The sequence below is a fragment of the Neofelis nebulosa genome, chromosome 16 (assembly GCF_028018385.1).
Source record: "Neofelis nebulosa isolate mNeoNeb1 chromosome 16, mNeoNeb1.pri, whole genome shotgun sequence".
Taxonomy (NCBI): Eukaryota; Metazoa; Chordata; class Mammalia; order Carnivora; family Felidae; genus Neofelis; species Neofelis nebulosa.
This window is the reverse complement of record NC_080797.1, coordinates 38,538,197-38,562,553: the sequence shown is the minus strand read 5'-3', so window position 1 is coordinate 38,562,553 and position 24,357 is coordinate 38,538,197. Positions and strand designations below refer to the sequence as shown.

Below are 24,357 nucleotides of genomic sequence, written 5' to 3'. Positions count from 1 at the left end.
CAGTCGGTTGAACAGAGCCTGCTTGGGATTCTCTCTCTCTGTCCCTCCCCCCTCCAAAATAAATAAATAAACTTAAAAAAAAATTTCCAACTTAGCTGTAATTCTGGTCCAGCTTTCTCATTTTATTTCATCTTAAACTAAAAGACTTGCCAGTTATCACTGTGTCCTACTAATATTTGCATATCCCTGTGGCCTCTTAACCCAAAGCTGTATCTGTAGTTTCATCCCCATCAGCCTCCTGAAAGGGGATAGCCAACTTTCTGATAGAGCTCAGATAAAATTTTAATTTGATTAGCACACCAGTATTCTAGTCCTAGATCCTGGAATTCAAGGGCAGCTATTCCTTTAAAAATGAAATTCCTGCTACTGGGTTTGTGGCACAAGTTGTTTTCTGCTCAGTAAAGTTTTCCATCTGGAAAGCATTTACCTCCCAAACAGTCATAGCTAACAAACAGACTAACAGCAGTTTAGAAACATGAGTCAGGAGGACTACAAATTGAGTATATACTACACATGCCTTCACCTGCCTTTTAATGACTGGTATGTAGTTGCTAATGCTCAACAAAGGTGTACTTCTTTCTTGTTTTCCATTTTGGGGTTGCAGATCAGATTTTACTGATTATTCCCTAAAATGCTGACAGCTTTAGACTTCTCTTCCCTGATTTTTGGCATCTGAGACATATATCCTTCCTGCCCATACAGGGTTCAACATGTTACACAGGGCCCAGACCTATCTTTGATTGAGTGTCTGAATTAAAAACAGAAGGAGGGGTGCCTGTGTGGCTCAGTTGGTTGAGCATCCGACTCTTGATTGTGGCTCAGGTCATGAGCCCAGTGTTGTGGGATGCTCAGCATGGAGCCTGCTTAGGATTTTCTCTCTCTCTCCCTCTCTCCTCCCATCCTGTCCTCCCCTTGTCACGGCTCTGTCTAAATTTTTTTAAATATTACAAAAAGTAGAAACAATGGAAACTGAGAAAAAAGAAACAGTGGTTGGCTAGGTTGAGTAGGCTTCATGGACGTAGGGTTGTTTAAGCCCTATCTTTAAGGATGGGTAGGATTTTGACTGCTGGTGTTGGGCAGGATCACTTAATAATGAGCAGAGCCTTTTGTGGAGACGGTGTGCAGTTTATAGTTTTGACAGGAGTGTAGGTTTTGTGAGGGAGTAGAAGTATGGAATGGTTGGAATGAAAGGGTGTTAGGTGTTGCGCTGAGGAGTTTGGTCTTTGTTTTAAGGAGAAGGGGCCTTGTAGAAAATTATTTAGTGGTTACCTTTACTATTTAGTTTACTCTGCCCAAACTGGTTTACACACCATCTACCTCAGACATACCTCATTGCTTTTGTTCACCACCGTTCCTTAAGCCAAATTGCCCTCCTCAATCCACCTTTTCAAATACTCTTGGAGCTTGGCTTCAATCCCAACTTTTTAAACTCTTTCCTGATCACCCTAGTCATTCATTCTTCCAAGCCTCTATGGTGCTTTTGTGGCTACTTATTTTTGCTTAATTTTCTTTTGCTAATTATTATATACTCTTACATTTCTCTTGTTGAAATGAAGTTCAGCTTGCATTGTTTTCTTGTATTTATATTTCAGGCCTGGCTCTGGGGACTTTGGGAAATTTTCTTTGCTTCATAAGCCTCAGTTTTCTCATTTGTGAAGTGGGTTTAATAGAGTTGATGTGAGAATTGAATGCCTTTATATGCATTGTTTTAAGTATTCAGTAAATTTTAGCTGTTACTATGTTGTTATTACTCACCACTAAGGGATTCTCAAAAGCCTGTGATTCTTGTGTGTCTGCATATCCCACTGGCCTGAACAAATAGGTCCATTTGCCTGGGTCTGAGAGGGTTCCTGCAATGTGGACCTCTCAGTGCTTTCGCCAGTGAGTTGGTCACCCTATATTCCACTCTGGCTTTTAGTAAATTGTTATTGGTTTTATTTTATTTAATTTTATTTATTTTTTAATAGATAGTGTTAAATGCTGGGAGAGTTGTAGTTAGAAACTTATAGTTATTAATGCCTAGGTCTTAAACCTAAGCTAGAAGCAAAAGAGGCAATAGGAAAATAATGGAAAAAGGGGCTAGATGAGAGAAGGAGTGATGTGGGGAGTGATATGCACAGTAATTACCTCATCCTTACTGGCCATTTCCTCAGCCTCTCTTTCTAACTGGCCACATTTCTGTTCCTCAGATAAAGCAACCTCTTCTCACTTTAGGACTTGGAACCAACTATTCCCTACACATGGTGTGTTTTTCTGATTTTTGCTGAGTTGTCTCCTTTATAGCAATTATCACAATATCTTCTTGCTTATTGTCCGTGCCCTCCTCTGCCTGCAAATGCATGTATTCACACACCCCCCACTCATGCTCACTCATGGCACTCGTCCACATTAGAAAATAAATTCTAAATGTTTGAACAAATATCTGGGCATTGTGGCCCAGTCAGTATAACACATAAAATTAACTATCACAAGTATATGTATATGTATATGTATATGTATATGTGTGTGTGCATGTGTGTATGTGTATATACATATACACACACATACACATATATATACATATATATACGTGTATATATATATATATACACATACACACATATATATACACATACACGCGCGCACACATTCTAAGAGACTAGGGATTTTTGTCTTTGTTGCTCACCCCCTTTGTCTAGCACCTTACCCATAATGGGTACCAAAAAGATAATTGTTAAATGATGAATACTGTAGGAGGGTGTTCATAGGAAGAATTAACCTAAACCTAGCCTGAGGCTTCGGGAAAGCTCCTGAACAGGACATTTTAGGTAAGGGAATTGGTCAAATGAAAGAATGAGGCAAAGGGCAAGGTAATTGTGATTGATAGGTTAGGTGTAGTGGTCTTCAGCTCAGATGCCCACACGTAATGATATGAAGAGATCTGCATTTTATTTTTTTTTAATGCTTATTCATTTTCAAGAGAGCGCGCGCGCATGTGCGAGTGAGGGAACGGCAGAGAGAGAGAGAAAGGGAGACAGGATCTGAAGCAGACTCCAGGCTCTGAGCTGTCAGTGCAGAGCCCGATGTGGGGCTCAAACTCAGAAGCCATGAGATCATGACCTGAGCCGAAGTTGGACACTTAACCGACTGAGCCATCCAGGCATCCTGAAACCTGCATTTTATTTTTTTTTTAATTTTTTTTTAATGTTTTATTTATTTTTGAGACAGAGAGAGAGACAGAGCATGAGCAGGGGAGGGGCAGAGAGAGAGGGAGACACAGAATCGGAAGCAGGCTCCAGGCTCTGAGCTGTCAGCACAGAGCCCGATGCAGGGCTCGAACTCACGAACCGTGAGATCATGACCTGAGCCCAAGTCGGATGCTCAACCGACTGAGCCACCCAGGCGTCCCCCTGAAACCTGCATTTTAAATGAGGGGCTAGTGTTGAGAATAAATCTGGTCAGGAGTTACCCAAACAAGAGATGATGATGGCTTGCAAATAGGATGATAGTAGTAGTAGGGCTAGAAAAATGTATGGATTGAAAGATATTTAAGATACATACTAAATAGGATTTAATAAGAGGCTAGATATGGAAGATGAGTGGAATGAAATCAAGGATGATTGTCATTTTTGTCTTGAACTCAATAAATGTGCTATGAATACTTAGACCATTGTTCGTTTAATTGGATGGCTGCCTTTTTTAAAAAGTTAGTATGTAAAAACAGTCTGTGGGGCATGTGGGCGGCTCAATTGGTTAAACACCCGACTTTGGCTCAGGTTGTGATCTCTTGGTTTGTGGGTTCGAGCCCCACGTCGGGCTCTGTGCTGACAGCTCAGACCTGGAGCCTCCTTTGGATTGTGTGTGTGTCTCTCTCTCTTCCCCTCCCCTGCTTGTGCTCTGTCTCTATCTCTGTCTCTCTCGAAAATAAATATTAAAAAAAAAAAGAAAACTGAGCCTGAAATCTCAACTTTTAAAGTTTGTTATAAAACTTTACTATTTGGATCATCAAAACTGATTTTTGGTATTTGGTATTTGATCTTCAGAAATCTTAAAATTATTTTCACAAATAAACCATTTTGTTGACATTTTCCATTGTATTTAGAACTTCCTTTCTCACCTCTCTCATCTGTCTTCATAGGAAGATAAATTCCTTTTGCCATTTTCTTGTATAGGCCAGGTAAAAGGAAGAGCAGAAGAAATTCCTACACTTAAGATATATGAAATGTGATTTTTCAGTCTCTGGCAGCTCTTCTGTCTTGGTTTTCTAGAAATGAGATCTTGGTTTCTCTTTTTCGTCATTATTGGTTCCAGCCAGACCTGGGTCCTTCTTGAGTGTGTTCTGGAGTTGCTCTCTGGTTTTAAAAACTTAGGCATGAATTTCAGCTATACACCCGATGGAAGTGCCGTTTTCTTATTGAGTCTTAATATTTTGGGCTTCCGAAAGCTATCTTTAAACTTGAAGCAGTAATCTAATGAAGTAGAACATATACGCAAATATATAAATAGATTTAATCCTAGAAGGTCATAAAAGCTCACCTCAAAGGCATCAATCCCATGAGGGTTGTTATACTATTTTTGCTTATTAGGAAACTGAGCAAATACATATAACTACCTAGAGGCATAAAGTTGTTTTGAGAGGTAGGGACAGGAAAGGGACTTTTCTGGTGCTCATACTAGCTTTCTTTTGGTGGAAGGAACTATATAAGGATCCTGGATCCTTCAAGCAGTGTTCTTCCAATTGCTAGTAGCAAAAAAAAAAAAAAAAATCTAGATTGAATGATGTTGAATGTGAAACAGAGATCGTTTTGTTTTCACGAACATTGGTTAGTTTATTGTTCCAGTCTTAATTCTCAATTGGATGGAGAAAGTAAAATGTTCACCTGCCTTTTAGCTAACTCTGAGAATTGATTTATATCTGTAATTGTGTCATTTCACCTGAGGAATGTAGTTTCTGCCAATCCTCTTCTAGCAATGGCTTTTATCCAAGGATATGCATCAAATCACCTAAGGAGCTTTTTATTTTATTTATCTATTTTTAAGCAAACTACACCCAGCTTGAACTCATGACCCTAAGATCTAGAGTCATACAGATCTGCTAAGGAGGTTTTAAAGATGAGGATGCCATGTTCAAAGAACATTGTAATAATAGAAAATTGGCAACAACCCAAATTTTCATCACTTGGTAAATGGTTAGATATGATGTGTCCATACAATATGGAATACTGTGCAGCTTGTTAAGAATGGAGATCTTTGGGGCACCTGGGTGGCGCTCAGTTGGTTGAGCATCTGACTTTGGCTCAGGTCAGGATCTTGCGGTTTATGGGTTCAAGCCCCATGTCAGGCTTTGCGCTGACAACATAGAGCCTGCTTTGAATTCTCCAGTCTCCCTCTCTCTCTGCCCCTCCCCCACTAGCACTCAATCTCAAAACAAATAAACATTACAAAAATTTTTTTAATGGAGATCTTTATGGAACAGTGTCAAAGATATAGTACGTTTTATTAAAAGGCAAATTGTAGGATTATAATATCTATTTTCACTTAATATATATCTGTGTTTATGTATAGAAACATAAACAGGCTAGGCCGCCTGGGTGGCTTAGTCCGATAAGCATCCAACTTCAGCTCAGGTCACGATCTTGCAATTCATAGGTTCGAGCCCCATGCCAGGCTCTGCACTGAGAGCTCAGAGCCTGGAGCCTCCTTCAGATTCTGTGTCTCCCTCTCGGCCCCTCCCCCGCTCGTGCTCTATCTCTCTCTCAAAAATAAATAAACACTAAAAAAAAACATAAATAGGCTGACAGGTTTTGGGCCAAGGAATTGTAATTTCCTACATTAAATATTTTTGTAATTGAATATGAATACATTATATTATGGTTAGTATGTGTGTATTATATATGTGTGTGTGTGTGTGTGTGTGTGTGTGTGTATACATACACACACACACACCGTACTTTCTATGTCATTGGATCTGGGTATCTGTATTTTTAAACTCCGTAGGTCATTCTGATTCTTATGGGTGAAAACTCTATTCAAAGTCTGCTTTCCTATGAATTCTTCCTTAGTAAAGGTGGTCACCTCACCAGACCAACATTCTGAATGCTTTTTCTTAACATTTAGCTAAAAGCCCTACTGCTTTGGTTTCAGAGGTCTGTGGTTGTTACCTTGTACTGACACCTGGAATTTGATCTTTCAAGCTGGCAAGAAATCAGTACCAGCTACTCAAAAACAAAATAAAATGCCTTGTATCTGATACTATACTGCCTTCTGCTTTCAAGTAGCATTGTTCCTGTTTTCTAGCTTCTAACTGCCTTAGTGGAGGATGTGTGGGTTTTTTTCTCTTGAAAGAGCTATGAGTTCATGACTCTTGCTTCAGATTTACATCATTCCTGGATTCATTGGGACACTATAGATAAATTTTGGTTTCTTAAAATTGGCATTTTCTCCGTGCTGTCTTCAGCCTCCTTGGTAGGTGTTTAACTTCACAAAATCTGCACCATCTAGCACTTGTTGATTTAAAAGATTCCAAAGACTTGCTGGGGCCCTAACAACCAATGCTTTGTTACTGCCTCCTGATTTAATTAACAATGAATACCTTTGTATTCCAGTAACCAATTAGGAATCATAATCATTGGTTTTTTTAACAGCCATACCTTACAAGGTCTTTTCTTTTTTTTTTCCCTCTTTTTTTTTAATTTTATTTTTTATTTTTTAAAATTTACATCCAAATTAGTTAGCATATAGTACAACAGTGATTTCAGGAGTAGATTCCTTAATGCCCCTTACCCTCTTTAGCCCATCCCCCCCTCCCACACCCCCTCCAGTAACCCTCAGTTTGTTTTCCATATTTATGAGTCTCTTCTGTTTTGTCCCCCTCCCTGTTTTTATATTATTTTTGTTTCCCTTCTCTTATATTCATGTGTTTTGTCTCTTAAAGTCCTCATATGAGTGAAGTCATATTTTTGTCTTTCTCTGACTGACTAATTTCACTTAGCATAATATCTTCCAGTTCCATCCACGTAGTTGCAAACGGCAAGATGTCGTTCTTTTTGATTGCCGAATAATTACTCCATTGTATATATATACCACATTTTCTTTATCCATTCGTCCATTGATGGACATTTGGGCTCTTTCCATACTTTGGCTATTGTTGATAGTGCTGCTATAAACATGGGGGGGCACGTGTCCCTTCGAAACAACACACCTGTATCCCTTGGATAAATGCCTAGTAGTGCAATTGCTGGGTCATAGGGTAGTTCTCTTTTTAGTTTTTTGAGGAACCTCCATACTGTTTTCCAGAGTGGCTGTACCAGCTTGCATTCCCAACAAGGTCTTTTCAAAAGAAAATCATTATCAGTCACTTCCTTATTTACTGATGACAAACTGTAGGAAGGATCCACTTAAAGAGACCTCTGTCCTTTTCTTGTACAGGCCAAAGGGAAGACTTCCTACAGATATGTGGCTAGCTCCTAGTTGTGTGTGTGCAGCAGGGCCCTTAGCTCACTCAGCCTTGCTGTCCTTACTGAGGTGCTTGCTCTGTTAATTATGTGACCTTAGGTGATTTATTTCTTGTAATCTGTTATCTATGAGGTGTCGGTAACATCTCAGTGGTTTGTTTCACGGGATGGTTTTGAAGGATCAAATGATGTAACGTGAGGTAGCACTTTGTAAACTCTAAAGTTCGATACAAGTGTATTATTTTTTTTAGGCATCTTAAAATGTGGCAGACTCAGTAAATATTTAGATAAAAGTTATAGCAGCTTAGTTAACTCTAGTTTGTTGGGTTTTTTTTTCTTTTTACTGTTGATTTTTGAGAGAGAGGGAGAGGTAAAGCATGGGGGAAGGGACAGAGAGAGGAGGGGAGGGACAGAGGACCCGAAGTAAAGCGGGCTCTGTGCTGACAGCAGAGTCCGACGCAGAGATCACACTCAAACCATGAGATCATGACCTGAGCTGAAGTCAGACGCTCAACCTACTGAGCCACCCAGGCACCCCAACTCTAGGTTTTTTATCTGCAACATCATAAGCCTTAAGAAGACCTGTCCAAACATTAAGATTTGAGTTAATCAGGAACTTTTCACCCTGTGTACACCTCTTCGATGTTTTGTCATAAATAGTTCTGACATAAATGTTCTATGATCATCCATGTTCATAGGCCATGTTCTCTAACTGATGCCATAATTTGGTTGCCAGGATGCCTGGGGGGTGGGGGTGGGGAGTGGCAAGTTGTGTTGATGAAAGGCATTTTTCCATTGTGCTACTACACTGATTTGAGTTACTTTGAAATTTCCTTGCCAAGCAATTCCAATTGAGAGTCCTCAATTCCAGATATCCCTGCTAGTGTTTGGAGACTGTCATATTCAGGGAGGATTTCTCTTGAAATAATCCTTTTGGAAACCATAGGAGAATTGACTCGTAATATTTAAGAGGGCTCTTGGCTCCTCTGAAGGTGATAGATTCTATAGGAAGAGTGGGTTGCATTTTTAATCAACTTCTACATTGATTTTAACAAACTGCTTATTCAGGCCCCCATAGAACTACCTATAAATAAGAGAAAAACTCAAATTGGGAAGCCTGGCTGAGAATCTCTAATATAAAGAATCTGGTACCTGAGGTAGATGCTGGGATGAGCCAGTTAAGAAAGCTCAGAGAGGGGCGCCTGAGTGGCTCAGTCAGCGTCTGACTTCGGCTCAGGTCATGATCTCGCGGTTCGGGAGTTCGAGCCCGCGTTGGGCTCTGGGCTGACAGCTCAGAGCCTGGAGCCTGCTTGGGATTCTGTGTCTCCCTCTCTCTCTGCCCCTCTCCCGCTTGCGCTCTCTCGCTCTCTCTCTCTCTCTCTCTCTCTCAAAAATAAATAAACATTAAAAAAAAGATTTAAAAAAAAAAAAAAAGCTCAGAGAAGGGCATCTCGTTGGCTCAGTTTGTTGAGCTTCTGACTCTTGATTTCAGCTCAGGTCATGATCCCAAGGTCTTTGGGATGGAGCGCCACCTTGGGCTTGGAGCCTGCTTGAAATTCTCTCTCTCCCTGTCTCCCTGCCTCTCTCTCCCTGCCTCTCTCTCCCTCTCCCCCTTCCCCACTCACTCTCTCCTTAAAAAAGGCTCAGAGAGAAGTGGGAGTCTGTTTATTCTTCACTTTTTTGAGTTCTTCTTTTTTATTTTTTTTAAAGCTTCTTTATTTATATTGAGAGAGGGGTGGGGAGGGAGTGAGAATCCCCAGCAGGCTCCATGCCTTCAGTGCAGAGTCTAATGCTGGGCATAAGCACACACTGTGAGATCATGACCTGTGCTGAAATCAAGAGTTGGCCACTTAGTCAACTCAGCTACCCAGGCACCCCTTGAGTTGTCAAGACAGTGAGTTAAGCTAGTTAAACTGTTCTGTTCTATGACTCTTCCTCCTTGGGACCATGCTAATGATACAGGGAGAAGAGGCCTACAGTAGCCAGAGATAAACCAGAAGCTGTCCTGATCCTTTTGGTTCATAGTAGGACAGTCGGCAGTATTCAGTGCTATTTCTTTTTGTGAGACAAGTATAACTATTAATGTGGATAACACGGGGCTTTAAATAACTCTGGATTCTGAAGCCTTAGTGATAGAATGCCTTTCCTTTACTTTCTTAAATTTAATTACTTGGTAGAGAAGTTATTAGGGAACAATTACTGTTTTGCATGGTCTATAACCCATTATTTTCCTTCCATCAATTGAGAAAGGGAGTATCTTCCAATGTCCAAGACCAAATTAATCCAGGGAGTTGTGGTAACCTTTGTTATCTAAAGGTGATGGTCAGTTTATTTTTCTCTGCATGTTAACCAAAGACTGACAGTGAATCCTGCTTTACCTCTTCAACTCACAGTGGAAGAAAGCAAGGAATAGAGAGCATTTATTCTTGGAAGGAAACACAATCCAGAAGGGAAATTAGATTTTTCTTTCCTCATAAAATAACACTTGCCATATAGCAGTCAGAAATTTGAAAACCTGAAAGCATCTCCCTCCAGAAAGAAGTACACACAGCCTCTGAATCAAAGGCACATGAAGCTAACTGCAATCCACTGATAAGTTGATTCAGTAAAAGAAGGAAGGGAAAACGTGTGGCATTTTCTCTAAAAGATAGAGGGACTGGGTGGGGGGGTGAAGGAAAGCAAAGCAGATTCTTCAGTATGTAAATGGAGAAGGAATAGGGTTGAAAAGATGCCTCTTACCTGAGCACAGGTAATGTTCTGAACCCCTCTGTAAAGGTGGGGCTTAGGTGTTGCCTTAGACCATACTAAAAGCACTCCAGAAAACAGTGTTTCGTGCTACCTTGCAAAAGTTCAGAATACCTTTAAGTGGAAGTGGTATCTACATTTTTCTTATCGGACATTAAGCATCAGAAAGGCAGGAAGCATTTCTTATTCTCTTGAATCTCCAGTATCCACCAGTGTCCAGATTTTCTAGTAGTTAAATGTTTCAGTAAGTCACATTGCTCATATATGCAGACATGGGAATATCTCAGTATAAACCAAAATTTCTGTGGATAATTTAACTGATTCATAATGATGATCCTGACTTCCATGAAAATTTGTTATATTTCATATGGACTATAGTGGACTTTTTCAAAAAGACATTCTGTACATGTCAGTTTTAAAGTTTGTTTATTAAATATTTTCTTTTTATGTACTCTATACCCAACGTAGGGATCGAACTCAAACCCTGGGATCAAGAGTCTCATGCTGTTCTGACTGAGCCAGCTGTGAGGCACCCCTAAAGTATATTTAGAAGAGTTTCTACCTAGGCTAAGTAAGACTCCTTTTCCCAAGGATGAACAACCAGTTTAGCCCCAAATCAGCATTATCTTAAATTCATAGATGGTAGTAATTTGGCTTGAATTATCTGCCATTCTCTTGATTCTTTGTATCTCATTGTGGCAGCTGTGATCCCTGAATTTGTAGATTTGGGGCCAGTTTTGTAGATCAGTTCTGATGTGTTGGTATCTTATGGCGCCACCTACTGACGCAAATTGGTAAACAAATGGCTTTAAGCCTGCCAGCTGTCCGAATTGTATCTGAAGGACTAAAAATAGATTTATAGGGGACTAGAGTTTTAGCATTGGAAAAAATCCTTAGAAGTCACTCAGCCTAAAGAAGTATTTTACAAAAGAATTAACTCAGGTTTTATTATCTGTGATAACTATCTCTTTTTTTCCTGTTCATTTTCCAAATTATTGCAGTGCCCCAATTAGAGAATTTCATGGTCATTCTGGCATTTTTATAAGTCTTTCTGAACCTCAGAAATAAGCTAAGTAGAATAAGAAACGAAGAAGAAACTTTCACATTGTAAATCATTGATGGCATTTGGAAAAGACCACCTAAAGAACCTTGTGGGTGCTCAGTTGGTTAAGCGTGCAACTCAATTTCTGCTTAGGTCATGATCTCATGTTTCATGAGTTTGAGCCCCGTGTCGGGCTATGCTGGCAGCACGGATCCCGCTTGAGATTCTCTCTCTCCCTTTCCCTCTGCCCCCCCCCCCAAAATAAATAAACATTTTATTTATTTTAAAAAAACTTTTTAATGTTTATATTTGAGAGAAAGAGAGAGAGTGTGCGAGCAGGGGAGGAACAGAGAGAGGGAGACAGAGAATCCGAAGCAGACTCCAGGCTCCGAGCTGTTAGCACAAGCCCCACGTGGGGCTCAAACTCATGAGCTTGTGAGATCATGACCTGAGCCACCCAAGCACCCCGATAAACAAACTTTTTAAAAAAAGAACCTTGAGACTCAGGAGAGGATGTTGTAACAATGCAGAGGGATGCATTGTATTATATATGCATATACAAAGGGGAAAATTGAACCAGATGTTTGATAAATAGGACAAGCTGCTTCGCACTGTAAAAGCTGGAAGTCTAGTGATATGATGAAAGTATGAATCAGAGGGTTATATGTATGTAAGTTTAATGTTTATACCTTATTTTTAGGACTCTTACTTTCAATTGAATAACATTTTAGATGCCATGCTTTATACTAAAAGGGGTATTGGAAACTTTTTAACTTAGAATAGGTATAAAAGTGTTAGGTGATTATGCAAGAATAAAGGAGTTTTGCTGTGAGATTGGTTGGGGCTTTTTATGAACTAGCTTTCATATCAGAACATATTAGAAAACTTTATTTTTTACTGAAGCCGAAAAGGTGGAATACGTAATACAAGGATGCACTATTAAAGTCATCAGTGATGCCCCTGGGTTTCTAACCATCCGAATATTCACCTAACCAAGAAAAGTGTGCCCTAATGCCCTTTTTATTTTGTCACTTTAGCAGCGTCACCCTTTAGACCAGAAAGCTGGCGGGCACTATGGGGAAGAAACAAAACAAGAAGAAAGTGGAGGAGGTGCTAGAAGAGGAGGAAGAGGAATATGTGGTGGAAAAAGTTCTTGACCGTCGAGTGGTAAAGGGCAAAGTGGAGTACCTCCTAAAGTGGAAGGGGTTCTCAGAGTAAGTTTCATTAACCTGGCTAAATCCATCCATGTAGTCACCAACTTTCTCAGGAGTCTAGTAATGTGCAAGGCCTAGAGTGCTCCAATATGTAGTGTGACCCAGGCCTGGCCTCCATGGCTTATGGTCTAAAAGTCCCTTATCTCCCCTCCCGCCCACCAAGAAATTTCAGCATTACCAAGTTCTTGATCTTGGACAAAATCTGGTTCCTCATCATCATTAACTCCTCTCTTCCAAGGGCACCAGCTCTTGTCATCCTGTGCGTCTCCTTAGTATGAGTGTGCTAACTTTGAGTGGAAAGTGTGACTCACTGTGCCCTCTGATTTCAGTGAGGATAACACGTGGGAGCCAGAAGAGAACCTGGATTGCCCTGATCTCATTGCCGAATTTCTACAGTCACAGAAAACAGCACATGAGACAGATAAATCAGAGGGAGGCAAGCGCAAAGCTGACTCTGATTCTGAAGATAAGGGAGAGGAGAGCAAACCAAAGAAGAAGAAAGAAGAGGTAAGGAGAGAAAATTTTTACTAGTCTAGAATTCCTACTGCTGTCAAAGAAACTAAAAACTCTTTAAATTTAAAGTTAAATACTTTTATTCTGCTGTTTCTTGGACCTCAGCAGCCATCTCTCATTCCTTCTGGAATCTTAGATATGCTAATGCTTTCAAAGTGTTTTGGGGGTTCACTTAATCTATACTTATTTTATCTGAGGTTCAGGAAGAAGTGCAACTAAATTCATTCCCGTAAAAAGATCGTTTTCAGTATTGTAATCATTACAACTGTAAGGTAGCTATTTTCATCTATTCAGTACCTTAAAGTAAGTTGTCTTCTGAAGGGGAAGAAACAGTTGTGAACATTTATTTTGCTTAAGACGTATGTCCCTTTTTACATATGGGGAAACCTTAAGACCTTGATGGAAGAATCACCCAAGGATGCAAAAAGGCCTGTGACTTGGAGCCAAGGTATTGGTGGAATATTGGCAAGAGTGTCATTATATTAATCAGAGAAACCGGAATGACTCCAGTCTGGATAACAATTCCATATAATTAAAATTGTTCCATTCATCTGGTTTTCACAGTCAGAAAAGCCACGAGGCTTTGCCCGGGGTTTGGAGCCAGAGCGGATTATTGGAGCTACAGACTCCAGTGGAGAACTCATGTTCCTGATGAAATGGTGAGTCTGCCAGTGGCTCTGTGTGGTGGTTTTTTCTTCTCCCCATCTGTTCCATGCCAGAGGAAAAGAGCTGGACCTTCGAAATTCCAGTCGCCCAAGTGTGAAATCTTTAAGATGGCATAGTCCTTCGATAGTGACCCTCGGCCTGACTGCCAACCTGGACTCATGAGTTATACAGGTAGGGGCCCTTAGGATTCTCAGTCTTTGCCCATTTTTTAGGAGGTGGGAGAAAATCCAGAATGGAGAAGGTGTGGGGAGGAATCACATTTCACTTCTGTAAATAAAGGAAAAAGATATGAAATGTGATTGAACCACCCTCCCCTTCTACCACCTCCTTAATAAAGATCGGGCTGGCCCCAGGATCAGATGTTTTCTGTTAACTTTTCAGGGTTAAGAATTTCTGTAGCTCTTCCTTTGTCCTTGATAGATCCTTGCTCATTTGTGCCAATTGTGTAATTCCAGGATCAGCCAGTAGGGGTCAGCAAGTCCCCTTTACTATACTGAGTGTAGAATAAGGCTTTTTTTTTTCCTTCCAGAAGTATAAATACCAATGGTAGTAATATTCCATGAAACGGCTTAATGAAAACAGTTGTCTTGAGAATTTTAAGAACTGTAATTAATCCCAAATTCTCTAAAATCCCCCTACTCTATCCAAAAGAAAGGCTTTCTTCCCTATTTCTTGCTTGTTGAAAAATGCTTGTGCTATTTTCTTCCCCCACATGGGTCTCAATTATTGTCCTAAAAAAAATGTAGGAGTAAATAATTCCTAACTTCTGCCAGTCAAGGCAGCATTCTAAGGATTTTGTCCTTTTGTGAGTCTAGACCCTTCTTGGAAACTCATATCTACTCTTCATTCCTCTTGTTTAGAAGGTGGCCAGAGAGGCCTAACTTTGACACTACTGGAAGCCTATGTCACAATTAGCTGAAACTCTGTTTTCTTATTATGCATTCCCTAGGTGTTCACTGAATCTGATCATCTTTTAGCTGATATATTGCTAGCCCATAGGAGAAAAGTTCATTTTTAAGGTGCTGCATCTGGGGGGGGGAAGGATCAATACCAGGAGTTACAGTCCAATTAGAATATACTTTCTGTCTGCATGTGACCATTCTGGGTTACATTAGTATCTCCATATTGTTTAAGATTACACTCCTTTAATTGAATTACTGCTGTTTGTAAAGGTTCTACCTGAATGTAACACTACAGGTTGAAATAGTAAGATTGTGATTATAAAACCAAGTTCACTTTAAGGTTATTTTCCTGGAAAGTTGAGATACTTGTCCATTTCCAAAATAGCAAATATTTCTTGGCCATAAAATGACTGAACTTTCCTCAGAAGGTGTTGAATTGTCAATAAGGGCAGCCTGCTTCAGGCTCCCATATTGTTATATTCCTTTTCCCTCCCATTCTCTTCAGTCCATTGTTCAACAGCCTATTTTACCAGCTTAGTCAACCCTGGTTCCTTGGGGCTCTCTGGCTTTGGTACCTGTTGCCGAGTTGTGGAAGTTTTGGGTGGTGCCTCATCACAGATCCCATTATATATCTGCTATCTGCCTTAATGCTACTGCTCCCATCTAGGACATTCCCAGTGGCTTTACTGCTAAGTCCCTTGCGATATGTATGTGAATTTCACATTTTGAGACCATCTTAAATTCAGAAAAATATAAAGAATTATGTAACAGTCCCTTATTTTCTACTTCCCAGTGTTGAAGCACCATTTCAAAGCACCTGGGAGTTGTGGAATATCTGTGTGAGCATGGCATTTGGTAATGTTAAACAGTGTAATTATGAGTCAGTGCATTGGCAAGAGCCAATGGTATTAAATCTTATTATCCAACATGGTATTACATTTTATTACAAAGCTGAGATGTCTCCATGGGTTCATGGCAGCTGAGATATGACTTTGGGAAGATTATAGTAGTTTCTTTCTTTCTTCCTTTCTTTCTTCCTTTCTTTCTTCCTTTCTTTCTTTCTTTCTTTCTTTCTTTCTTTCTTTCTTTCTTTCTTTCTTTCTTCTCTTCTTTCTTTCTTTCTTTTTCTCTTTTTCTTTAAGTTTTTTAACATTTATTTATTTTTGAGAGAGAGACAGAGTGCAAGGGGGAGAGGGCAGAGAGAGAGGGAGACACAGAATGTGAAGCAGGCTCCAGGCCTGTCAGCACAGAGCCCGATGTGGGGTCTGAGCCCATGAACTGAGATCATGACCTGAGCCGAAGTTGGATGCTTAACCAACCGAGCCACCCAGGTGCCCCTAGTTTTTCTCTGCTCTTCAAGAATCTGAGAGTCATGATTTTTTTGTGGCCTTGCCGAGGTTCAGATGTGATAGACTGAGTTAAGTGACTTAGCTTTTAACAAAGATACCCAGAGAGGATTTTCAGTAGAAGATCTCTGAGGATGTCACTCCACTAAATGCTGCTTGGGCCATGTTATCACCCTTCCCTAGGCTACTCTTCTTGAATTAATACTTTTAAAGCCCTATCCCTTGTGCGATCCAAGTCAAGAGACCACCAGCACCTGGTCTCAAAGTCTCTCTGCTTTGTTCTGCAGGAAAAATTCTGATGAGGCTGACCTAGTCCCTGCCAAGGAAGCCAATGTCAAGTGCCCACAGGTGGTCATATCCTTCTATGAGGAAAGGCTGACGTGGCATTCTTACCCCTCGGAGGATGATGACAAAAAAGATGACAAGAATTAACTCTCCTGAGTACCAGCCCCTGTCACATCTGACTGTGGGTTTCAAGTGGGGAGGGAAGGAATTCTACTTGTCTTGGCACCATAGAGGTGGCTTGAGAAGATGTCCTTTGAAGAGCCAGTATCGTTTCTGTGCCCTACAGCAGCCCAAGTGCTTTAAAGCCTTTCCATGCTGTGTAGTTTGCACACCCATCCCAGTGGAGGGGAAGGAGAAGTGTTGCAAGGCAGCCCATTCTGTACTTTGCTGAGAAAGGCAAAGGGCCTTCCATGAAGGACAGAACTTGCAGAATGGGTGTGTGGGAAAGCAAAAGATACTGTAGATCTTCAAAGCGCATCTCCACAACCCACAGCCTTCTTCCCAATAGTGTTAACTCTGCATTTTTACAGCGTAGCATGTGTGTAGTTTTTGGCTATTACTGGTGTATTATTTGGGGGTGGGAGGGTCGGGGGTGGGAAGGAACGGAGATGGGTAGGATCATTTTTGTTAAAATTTGGGGCCTGATTGGGGAAATGGTGAAACAATGGAAAGAACAAACTTGTGGTGATTCGGTTCTGTGTCCAGAATATTTTATCTTTTCAAAAAGGTCATTGGCAACCTAAATGAGGACTGTGAGAGACTTCAAAAGCTGTGAATGCCTGAAACTTATAAGCCAAGGTGTTCCCTGCCTGAGCTTAATGCTGTTCCCAGCAGAGGACTAAGCCAGTTAATAAATTACCAAAGCTGCCATTTTGGGGAAGGAAACTGGTTGAAAAGGGAAGGTCTTTTTGGAGCGTATGCAGAGGCAGATGGTTCTGTTTTAGAGGTGCTAATTCTTGAAATTGATAAGACCCTTTATTTTCCAATTATGAAGTTTTAAACGTCAGCTTGTCCATCCAAGCCACTGGCTGAGGTATTTGGGGAAGGGAAGAGGGTGGCATAGAAGGTGAGAGAGTAGAAAAAGACAAGGGCCCACGCTCTTAGGGTGGAAAACTCTTGGAGCCTGTTATTTGAACTTTGAACTCTGAAATCATTGGTGGCAGGGTTCAGTCACTGACAGCACAAGTTCACTGAATCACTTACAGAGTTGAGTGATTGCAAAAGCCCTGGTCTCAGGAGAAGATTAAACTTTCATACTGGGGCAGTGGTTCACTTTAAAACCCAAAACAAAAAGTTTTTTTAATCCTAAGAATTAACTAATACCCAAAATGCTGTCTTGAATCAAGAGATACATCAGTTCTTGACATCGTCTAGACCTGTATCTAGAACTCCATTGTAAAATCTTTTTAGGCATGTGTTAGGTTTCTGTGAAAACTTTGTTTAAATGTAAACTTCATATCACATTGTCAGTTTTTGTCTTAATAAAACTATAGATTTATAATCGTTGATTTCTGTCTTGATTAAGTACTACCAAAAACCCTCCTTGCCTTTCATAACCTTTAAGTTCAGCCTATAAGGAAGCAACTTCCACAGTTGGTTTTACTTCTTGAACACTGTAAACTTAAAAATCTCCTGCCTGCCTGGCCTGAATCTTTGAGTGGTCTTATCATTTATATAGTAAATATTTATTGAGCATTTACAATTGCTACAGATACTGTGTAAAGAATGTCACATCATTCTGTCTTCATATTGCTCAAACGGTTTATTTAGCTCTGTAACCTGCTAGCACTTCCAAACTAGGATAAGTTTGGAAACGTGGGTTTTTGAGTTAGGTTTAGTTCTTGGCTCATGTATTTTGTAGATTTATGTGACCTTAGCTCAACTCCAAAGTTTACAGGAATTGGCCTCGTGTTTGATCACTGAATTAAAACGTTATCCATTTTTTTTTTTTTTAGTTTATTTATTTTGAGAGAGAACAAGCAGGGGAGGGGCAGAGAGAGTGAGAGAGAATCCCAAAATCCCAAGCAGGCTCCCCACTGTCAGCACAGAGGTAGACGCAGGGCTCAACCCCATGAACTGTGAACTCATGACCTGAGCCAAAATCAAGAGTCTGACGCTTAACTGACTGAACCACCCAGGCACCCGTTATCTGCTTTCTTAACAGGTTTTCTGCCTATGATTCTAGAGCCAAAATGGGACTACACCCTTGTTATTTATTAAAAGGGAAAATGGGATCTCCACTGAAGCTCATCATAGCTCTACTCACTAGTACAAAGCATTTGTTCCAAATGAACCGATGTGTAAATATTTTTTTTCAAAAAAACCTCCTTGGGGTGCCAGGCTGGCTCAGTTGGTAGAACATACAACTCTTGATCTCAGGGTTGTGAGTTCAAGTCCCGTGCTGGGTGTAGAGATTACTTAAAATCTTTTAAAACAAAAAAGCCTCCTAGGAGTTTGGGGAGACAAGGCAGAATGGAGCTGGGGAGGAGGCCTTTCTGTGCAGAGGCCTAGGTACGTCCTTGTGGTTGGCAGCAGCAGAGCCATCAGTTGCTAGTGGAGAGAGGGTGAGGTGGACAGAGACGTTCCGGTTCTGTTGTGTATCATTAGATGCACTGAAATTAGCCCCCAGCCTTGGTGTGTGTCCGGAGGACACTGCTGTTTAGCCCTGGTCTTAACCTTTGGAGCCCACCTGTCATCTCTGGCATTCCTGAACTCCCGCAACACCATACCATTCTTGCCCTGGGAAGACGCCGAAATTGATAATGCGACGTTCACTGAAGTGAGGCTAGATGGTCAGTTTCGTCTCTTTGAAAGCCAACTGTCACGTCTACGTTAAGGGTCAAGGATAAGTTTTTCTCAAGTACTCGTGGAAGCCACAAATGCATGCAGAGATGTCGAAAAGACAAGACCTAGGCGCAAGCAGTCTCACATCGGTTTCAGAAGGTATTGGGGAGCATTGCCTCAGGCAGTGCGAAAGCGATGTGGACGGCTTCAACGGAGCTGCGCCATCGTAGACTCCTCACCCGGGGGTTGAAGAGGAGAGAGGGGATTACCCCAGTCATCACGAGAGGAGGCTAGTTTACTCCTTTGGTGACAGCATCATCTGGGGTGTCCTCCACTGGCAGAGCCAGCCAATTACTTTGCTCCTCCACGGTCTTGAGCTTCAAGTTAGTGCAGTAAATGGACAGTGTCACCACCACAGAGGCATTCTACCAACTGACAGTGCTCAGGAATAATCGCTTCTGCTTTTCAATGTCATTTGGAAGTTTTGACTACGGATTTTAAAGCCTTTTTTTTTTTTTTTTTTTAAGTATTTATTTTGAGAGCAAGCATGAGTGGGGGAAGGGCAAAGAAAAAGGGAGAGAGGGAATCCCAAGCAGGCTCCACGCTGTCAGCACAGGGCTCGAACTCACGAACCATTAGATCGTGAGCTGAGCTGAAATCAAGAGTTGGCGCTTAACTGGCTGAGCCACCCAGGCACCCCTTGACTGCCAATTTTAAATAATTTTTAATAGTTGAGTTTTTAAGTACTTATTTTCAGATACAGTGTTCTATTCCAGAACTCATTCCAACTCAGCTCAATTTGATTTTAACATGGCCATTTGGTGTCTGGCCATTGTATGCTTAGCACATCTTTATGGCCTATGGCACTGGGAATGTGCGCTACAAAGTTACCTTTTCTGTCACAGAGAAAGGGAAAATGATTGAGGAAATTGCTGCTCCAAAATAATTTGGTGGGACTGAAATTCTGAAATCCAGGTTTTCTAACAACGGTTCTAGATCCGAAACTATGTAGGGACCCGGGTTGAACGTGAGATCAAATTAGCCTGATTGGTTGATCTAGTATTGATCTCACGTGCAAGTTGGATCTTTTCATGAGGATGTCCTCTTTTAAAAAGTATTTACAGCTGACAGGACTGAATGAAGTCAGGCTCGGTGTTTCCCCTCCTCTAGAACTTGACTGAAATACAAATTCCACTACCAAGCCAGCATTCAGCTTAGTAAAGGAAGGAGTCTTGGCTTCACCTTGCCTTTCGGCAGTAGGAAGCAATCAAGTAGAGGCATCCGGGTGTCCTGGTGTGTGGTTAAGGAAGCTTGATGATAGCAGAGCTTAAGATTCCCCTGACAGTCCTCAGTCCGTGATCTGCGCATCACCTTGGCTTGACTGTCCGGCACAGAGATTTTCTTGCAAAGTTATTGCTGTTTTAACCAATGTGTTCACCATTGCTGATCTCTCTTCTATGGATGACTTTTAATTGACCTCGGCCTTGGGAGCTTCCTGCTGCGTACACTGCTGGATATTGAAAGCCAACGAAATCTGAAAGAAAACCATCCTGCGCCGGAATTAAAAGTGTAGCTGGCTCTGCTCTGTGGAAGCAGGTAGAGCAAGTATTGTTTCTAAAGGCTTTTTTTTTTTTTTTTTTTTTTTTTTTTTTTTTTTTGCTTAGTTAGGCCAGTGAGGCAGCAGGACTCTGAGGCAAGGCTGAAACATTAAGTTTACAATAGATGCTGATGGTTCAGTTCTGTAATTTTTGTTTATATTAGTTTGTGTTAACATATTCAATAGTACGTCTGGATCTGCGCTGTTGGTTTGCTTGATGGTTTGTGATAGTACCAAAGCCACTGTTTACCCCACAAGGAATTTAAAATTGTAGTTGACTTTGACCAATCCTGCCATTTCCTGTTTGCAGAGCCTCGGGTCACACTGGGCAACTTTAGGGCCCAGCTGTGGGACGCTGGCCCATTGTTTAAATTACTGCTGGCACCCCTAGTTGAGGATTGGAAGGTTTAAGACAACTGAATTAGCCTAATTAAATCTGTGTTTAAAACAAAAGGCGGAGCACCAACTCCTCGGCCTTCTCTCTGCCTCTCTCCAACTAGGTTTTCTTTCCTTGGTTGAAAGAACGTCTGGAATTAAGTAATAAGCACTACGCGGCCCATCTCCATTCTGCAGTTAGACTGGAAAAGAAACCAGCTTTAAGAGTTTCTGCAATGTCTGTGTACTCAAAAAAGGAAGACAGGGTTTCTATCCAACTGATTTTGAGAACACACCTCTTCAGTGGGGGCCCAGACACTCCTCCAGACAATTTTGTGCGCTAAATTCTGTATCTCAGCTGAGTCAGGCCGACCTGAACCTTCAAAGTCCTGGCCACAGCAAGGACCAAAACTTAAATCGGGTGCTAAGTTCCATGTGCATCCCAAGTCCCCACATGCTCCGTCTGCATTACGAAGTTCAGAACTAGAGGCGAGGAGGATCGCTGGCCTCTGAGAAAAAAGTAAAAGGTGAAAGAAAGGTTCTCGTTACCTTGACAAACCGAAGGTCTGCATCCTTTTCTTGTCCCAGATGGACGATAGGAAAACAAGGTTAACCACTCATATGACAATGAAGCACGTCGGTTTCGCTAGAGAATTTCTACACTTGGTCGGGAACAGGACCTCCAGGGAGGCAGCCAGCAATCTGGTGCCTGTGCTTGCAGGTGGGTAGTGCTGATGAGGAAGTGAGCTTCTTGCTGGCCATGCCATGCAACTGCTTAGTTGGAGCTGAAGCCGGAGCTCTAGGCCATTGCCTGCTGGGTGAGGTAGGAGATGTGAATGAAGGTGGTGGGGATGTTATTCTCCTGTAAGGCACTTGTTTTTCCAGCTATTTGCCAAAGAAACCTAAGAAGCAGCAAGGCCTGGTGTAGTTGGGGCTTGTAAAAGGGCCGAGGGCTGCCCGAGGAAGTCAGGGCTCCAGGGAAAGCACTTCCCATCCGCTGGCTGTTTGACTAGTTGCTCTTCAGCTTTACCTAGTCAGGGCAGGGATTCCGCCATGGAGGCCAAGTCTTGGTGACACTGAACCTTCCCTAGATCACTGTATTTCCCCTCAGTTCTGGATCTCTCCTATTTTTACTGACCCTGAAATAGTGACCCCAGCTCCACTGGTGAGATCTGTGCAGGGCAGAGGCTGGAAATGGGCCTATTTCCCAGTGCTTACGTGAATTAGGACGTGGGGGAAAAAATCTCTTTGAATGGAACCTAGGCTGAAGCCAAGGTAAAGCCAGGCTTCTGCCCCCACCCAAGCAGCTCACCCGGAAGTTTGGTCCTCAGTTAACTCTGAGGCCTGTCCATCTCCCTGCCAAGTCTAAGACCCCTTCTCACTTCTTGTCGGAGGTGCAGCAGCTCTTTGACAGGCCTTACTTGAGTCCTCAGATCTTCCTGCCAGAAGAAGCCTTGAAGCCGGAGCACCCACTCCACCTGCCAGCAGCAAAAAGAGGTCAACCCCACAGCAAGTGCTGACCAACTTGGCCCAAAGCCAAGCTAATCAGCGGGATCCTAGACATAACTGTGCATCTCTCCGTAAGGGGACAGCAGGGAGGAGAGACAAAAATATACTTTCTCAGGCCAGGGGCAACACTAAACAGGGTGAGAGGAATTTTTCTCTCGAAAAATACTTAAATATGTTAGGTTAGAAAAGTTGCAAAACAAGGTAAAAGTTACAGCCTAATCGTGTCCTTAAACAGACAAAAATGCATATACACATTTCTAGAAGGGATACAAAAACAGGACTCTCCGGAGTTTTACTTCTCACGATTTACTCTTCTATACGTGATTTGTATTTTTTACCAGCACGAATTAAAGTTGTTAATGTTTAGTCCTTCTCTTTTTAAGAATGTTGGTTTTGTATGGCTTACAGACCTTAGTTAACTCCTAACTAGGAAAGAGCTCTTGTTTGAGATGACCGACGCTTTCCAACTAGAGATGGCGGTTTTAAAAGGCCATTGTAAACTGAAACAAATTGATGTCATTCCCAGAATTCTGTCCCGCCCCTTGGGATACTCCAGTAGCATCATGGAAGGACTGCTGCTCTAAGCCGGATGGTACACTGGAGTTCAAGATCACAGGTTCCACTATGGGGATCACAGCTTCTGGTCCTAAGCCTCGCCCAGTAATTTCACAGGCTGCCGGGTGAGCGTCTGCTAAGCACCCACCCCAAGATGTGGTGGCGGTTCCAGCAAGCACGAAGTACCTGGGGGCATTCAGCTCTTTCGGAAGCTTGGTATTAAAGGAGGTGTTTTGAGAGAGACCAGAGTCTGTTCACCTCAGCCGGGGAGGCTTTCTGATGCCTTCACCCCTGGAGTCTAGCCTCCTGCTTCCCCGGTTCTGTGGCCCTGCTGACACACGCCAGCGCCCGCGCTTGGCATGTGCTGGTCTCGTCGACCTCCCAGGTTTTCATGGTCATTGACGTGACCGCCCTCCGATGCGCTGCGCCTCTCTGGCAGGTGGGGCCACCAGAGAAGCAACAGCGTGGTCAAGATTTAAAAATGCGGCGTTTCACAGGCGAACGCACCGTTGGACCAGGTGAGGGCACCTCCGCCTAGCCCAGTCCCAGCAGAAAGCGGCCAAAAGGACTCGGAATCCTTCCCCAGAGGCTTCAGCTTGGCAAACCCTGCAGAGAGGTGCCAACGCCAGCTTGGAAGGTTTAATATCCACTTAAGATTTCTTTTAATACCCACTTAAGACTTTTTGTCTTTCTAAATTCCTCATCGTCAACCTCCCCTGTTCTCCACCCACCTTCCCCTGTAAGCTCTGCCTTAGCCACACAATGGCCAGTCCTCCCCTCATGGGGTCAGGGTTTTTTATTCAAAGTAGGGAAAAATTGCACTTGAGAATGAATCATCCATTTTATTTTATTTTATTTTGTCATGTGCTCACAGCATCTCTCTCTCTCTCTCTCTCTCTCTCCCCTCTCCCTGGCAGGTCAGAGATAAATTAAAAATAAAATCTACAAGGAAAATAATTTATAAAAGCACTTCCCAGGCTCGTGCCTTCTATCCCTACTGCTCATTTAGAATGCACCCCTCACCCCTGCCAAGCGGGGAGGGGAGGAGATTCAGTACTTCTCCCCCAACAACTCACTCCTGCTCGTCTGGGGCTGACTGTACTCCAGAGCCAGGCAGGGGTGGGGGCAGCAGTGGCAAACAGTTAAAAATAAAGACACTGTGGTCCTGGAACCATCTGGCCACCTTGGCGCTCCCCTCTCTGCCTCCCCCAGGCAGTCCTCCTGCCTGGGGCCTTTGCTAACATGGGGGTGTGGAGAAGCAGCCCGTGGCCGAGAGCCTAGGGGGAGGTGCTCTCAGCCCCCATTACATGCACTTCTCATTCTAGAAAGAAACCCAAAAAAAAAAAAAAAGCAGACGGAGACCTCGGGACAGAGGAGAAAAATCCCAAGTG

The 24,357-nt window shown here is 42.2% G+C and overlaps 1 protein-coding gene across 2 annotated transcripts in view; it reads left to right on the top strand.

Annotated features, from left to right (window-relative positions):
* CBX1 (chromobox 1) overlaps nt 1–17,647 on the top strand; it is a 29,951-nt gene extending 12,304 nt beyond the window's left edge. For both annotated transcript variants that reach the window (XM_058705582.1, XM_058705580.1), the window contains exons 2-5: nt 12,258–12,434; nt 12,764–12,941; nt 13,512–13,606; nt 16,149–17,647. In XM_058705582.1, coding sequence (XP_058561565.1) covers nt 12,295–12,434; nt 12,764–12,941; nt 13,512–13,606; nt 16,149–16,293 — 558 coding nt within the window. In that variant the 5' untranslated portion in view covers nt 12,258–12,294 and the 3' untranslated portion in view covers nt 16,294–17,647. The remainder of the gene's footprint in view (nt 1–12,257; nt 12,435–12,763; nt 12,942–13,511; nt 13,607–16,148) is intronic.
* Nucleotides 17,648–24,357: the final 6,710 nt, after the last annotated feature.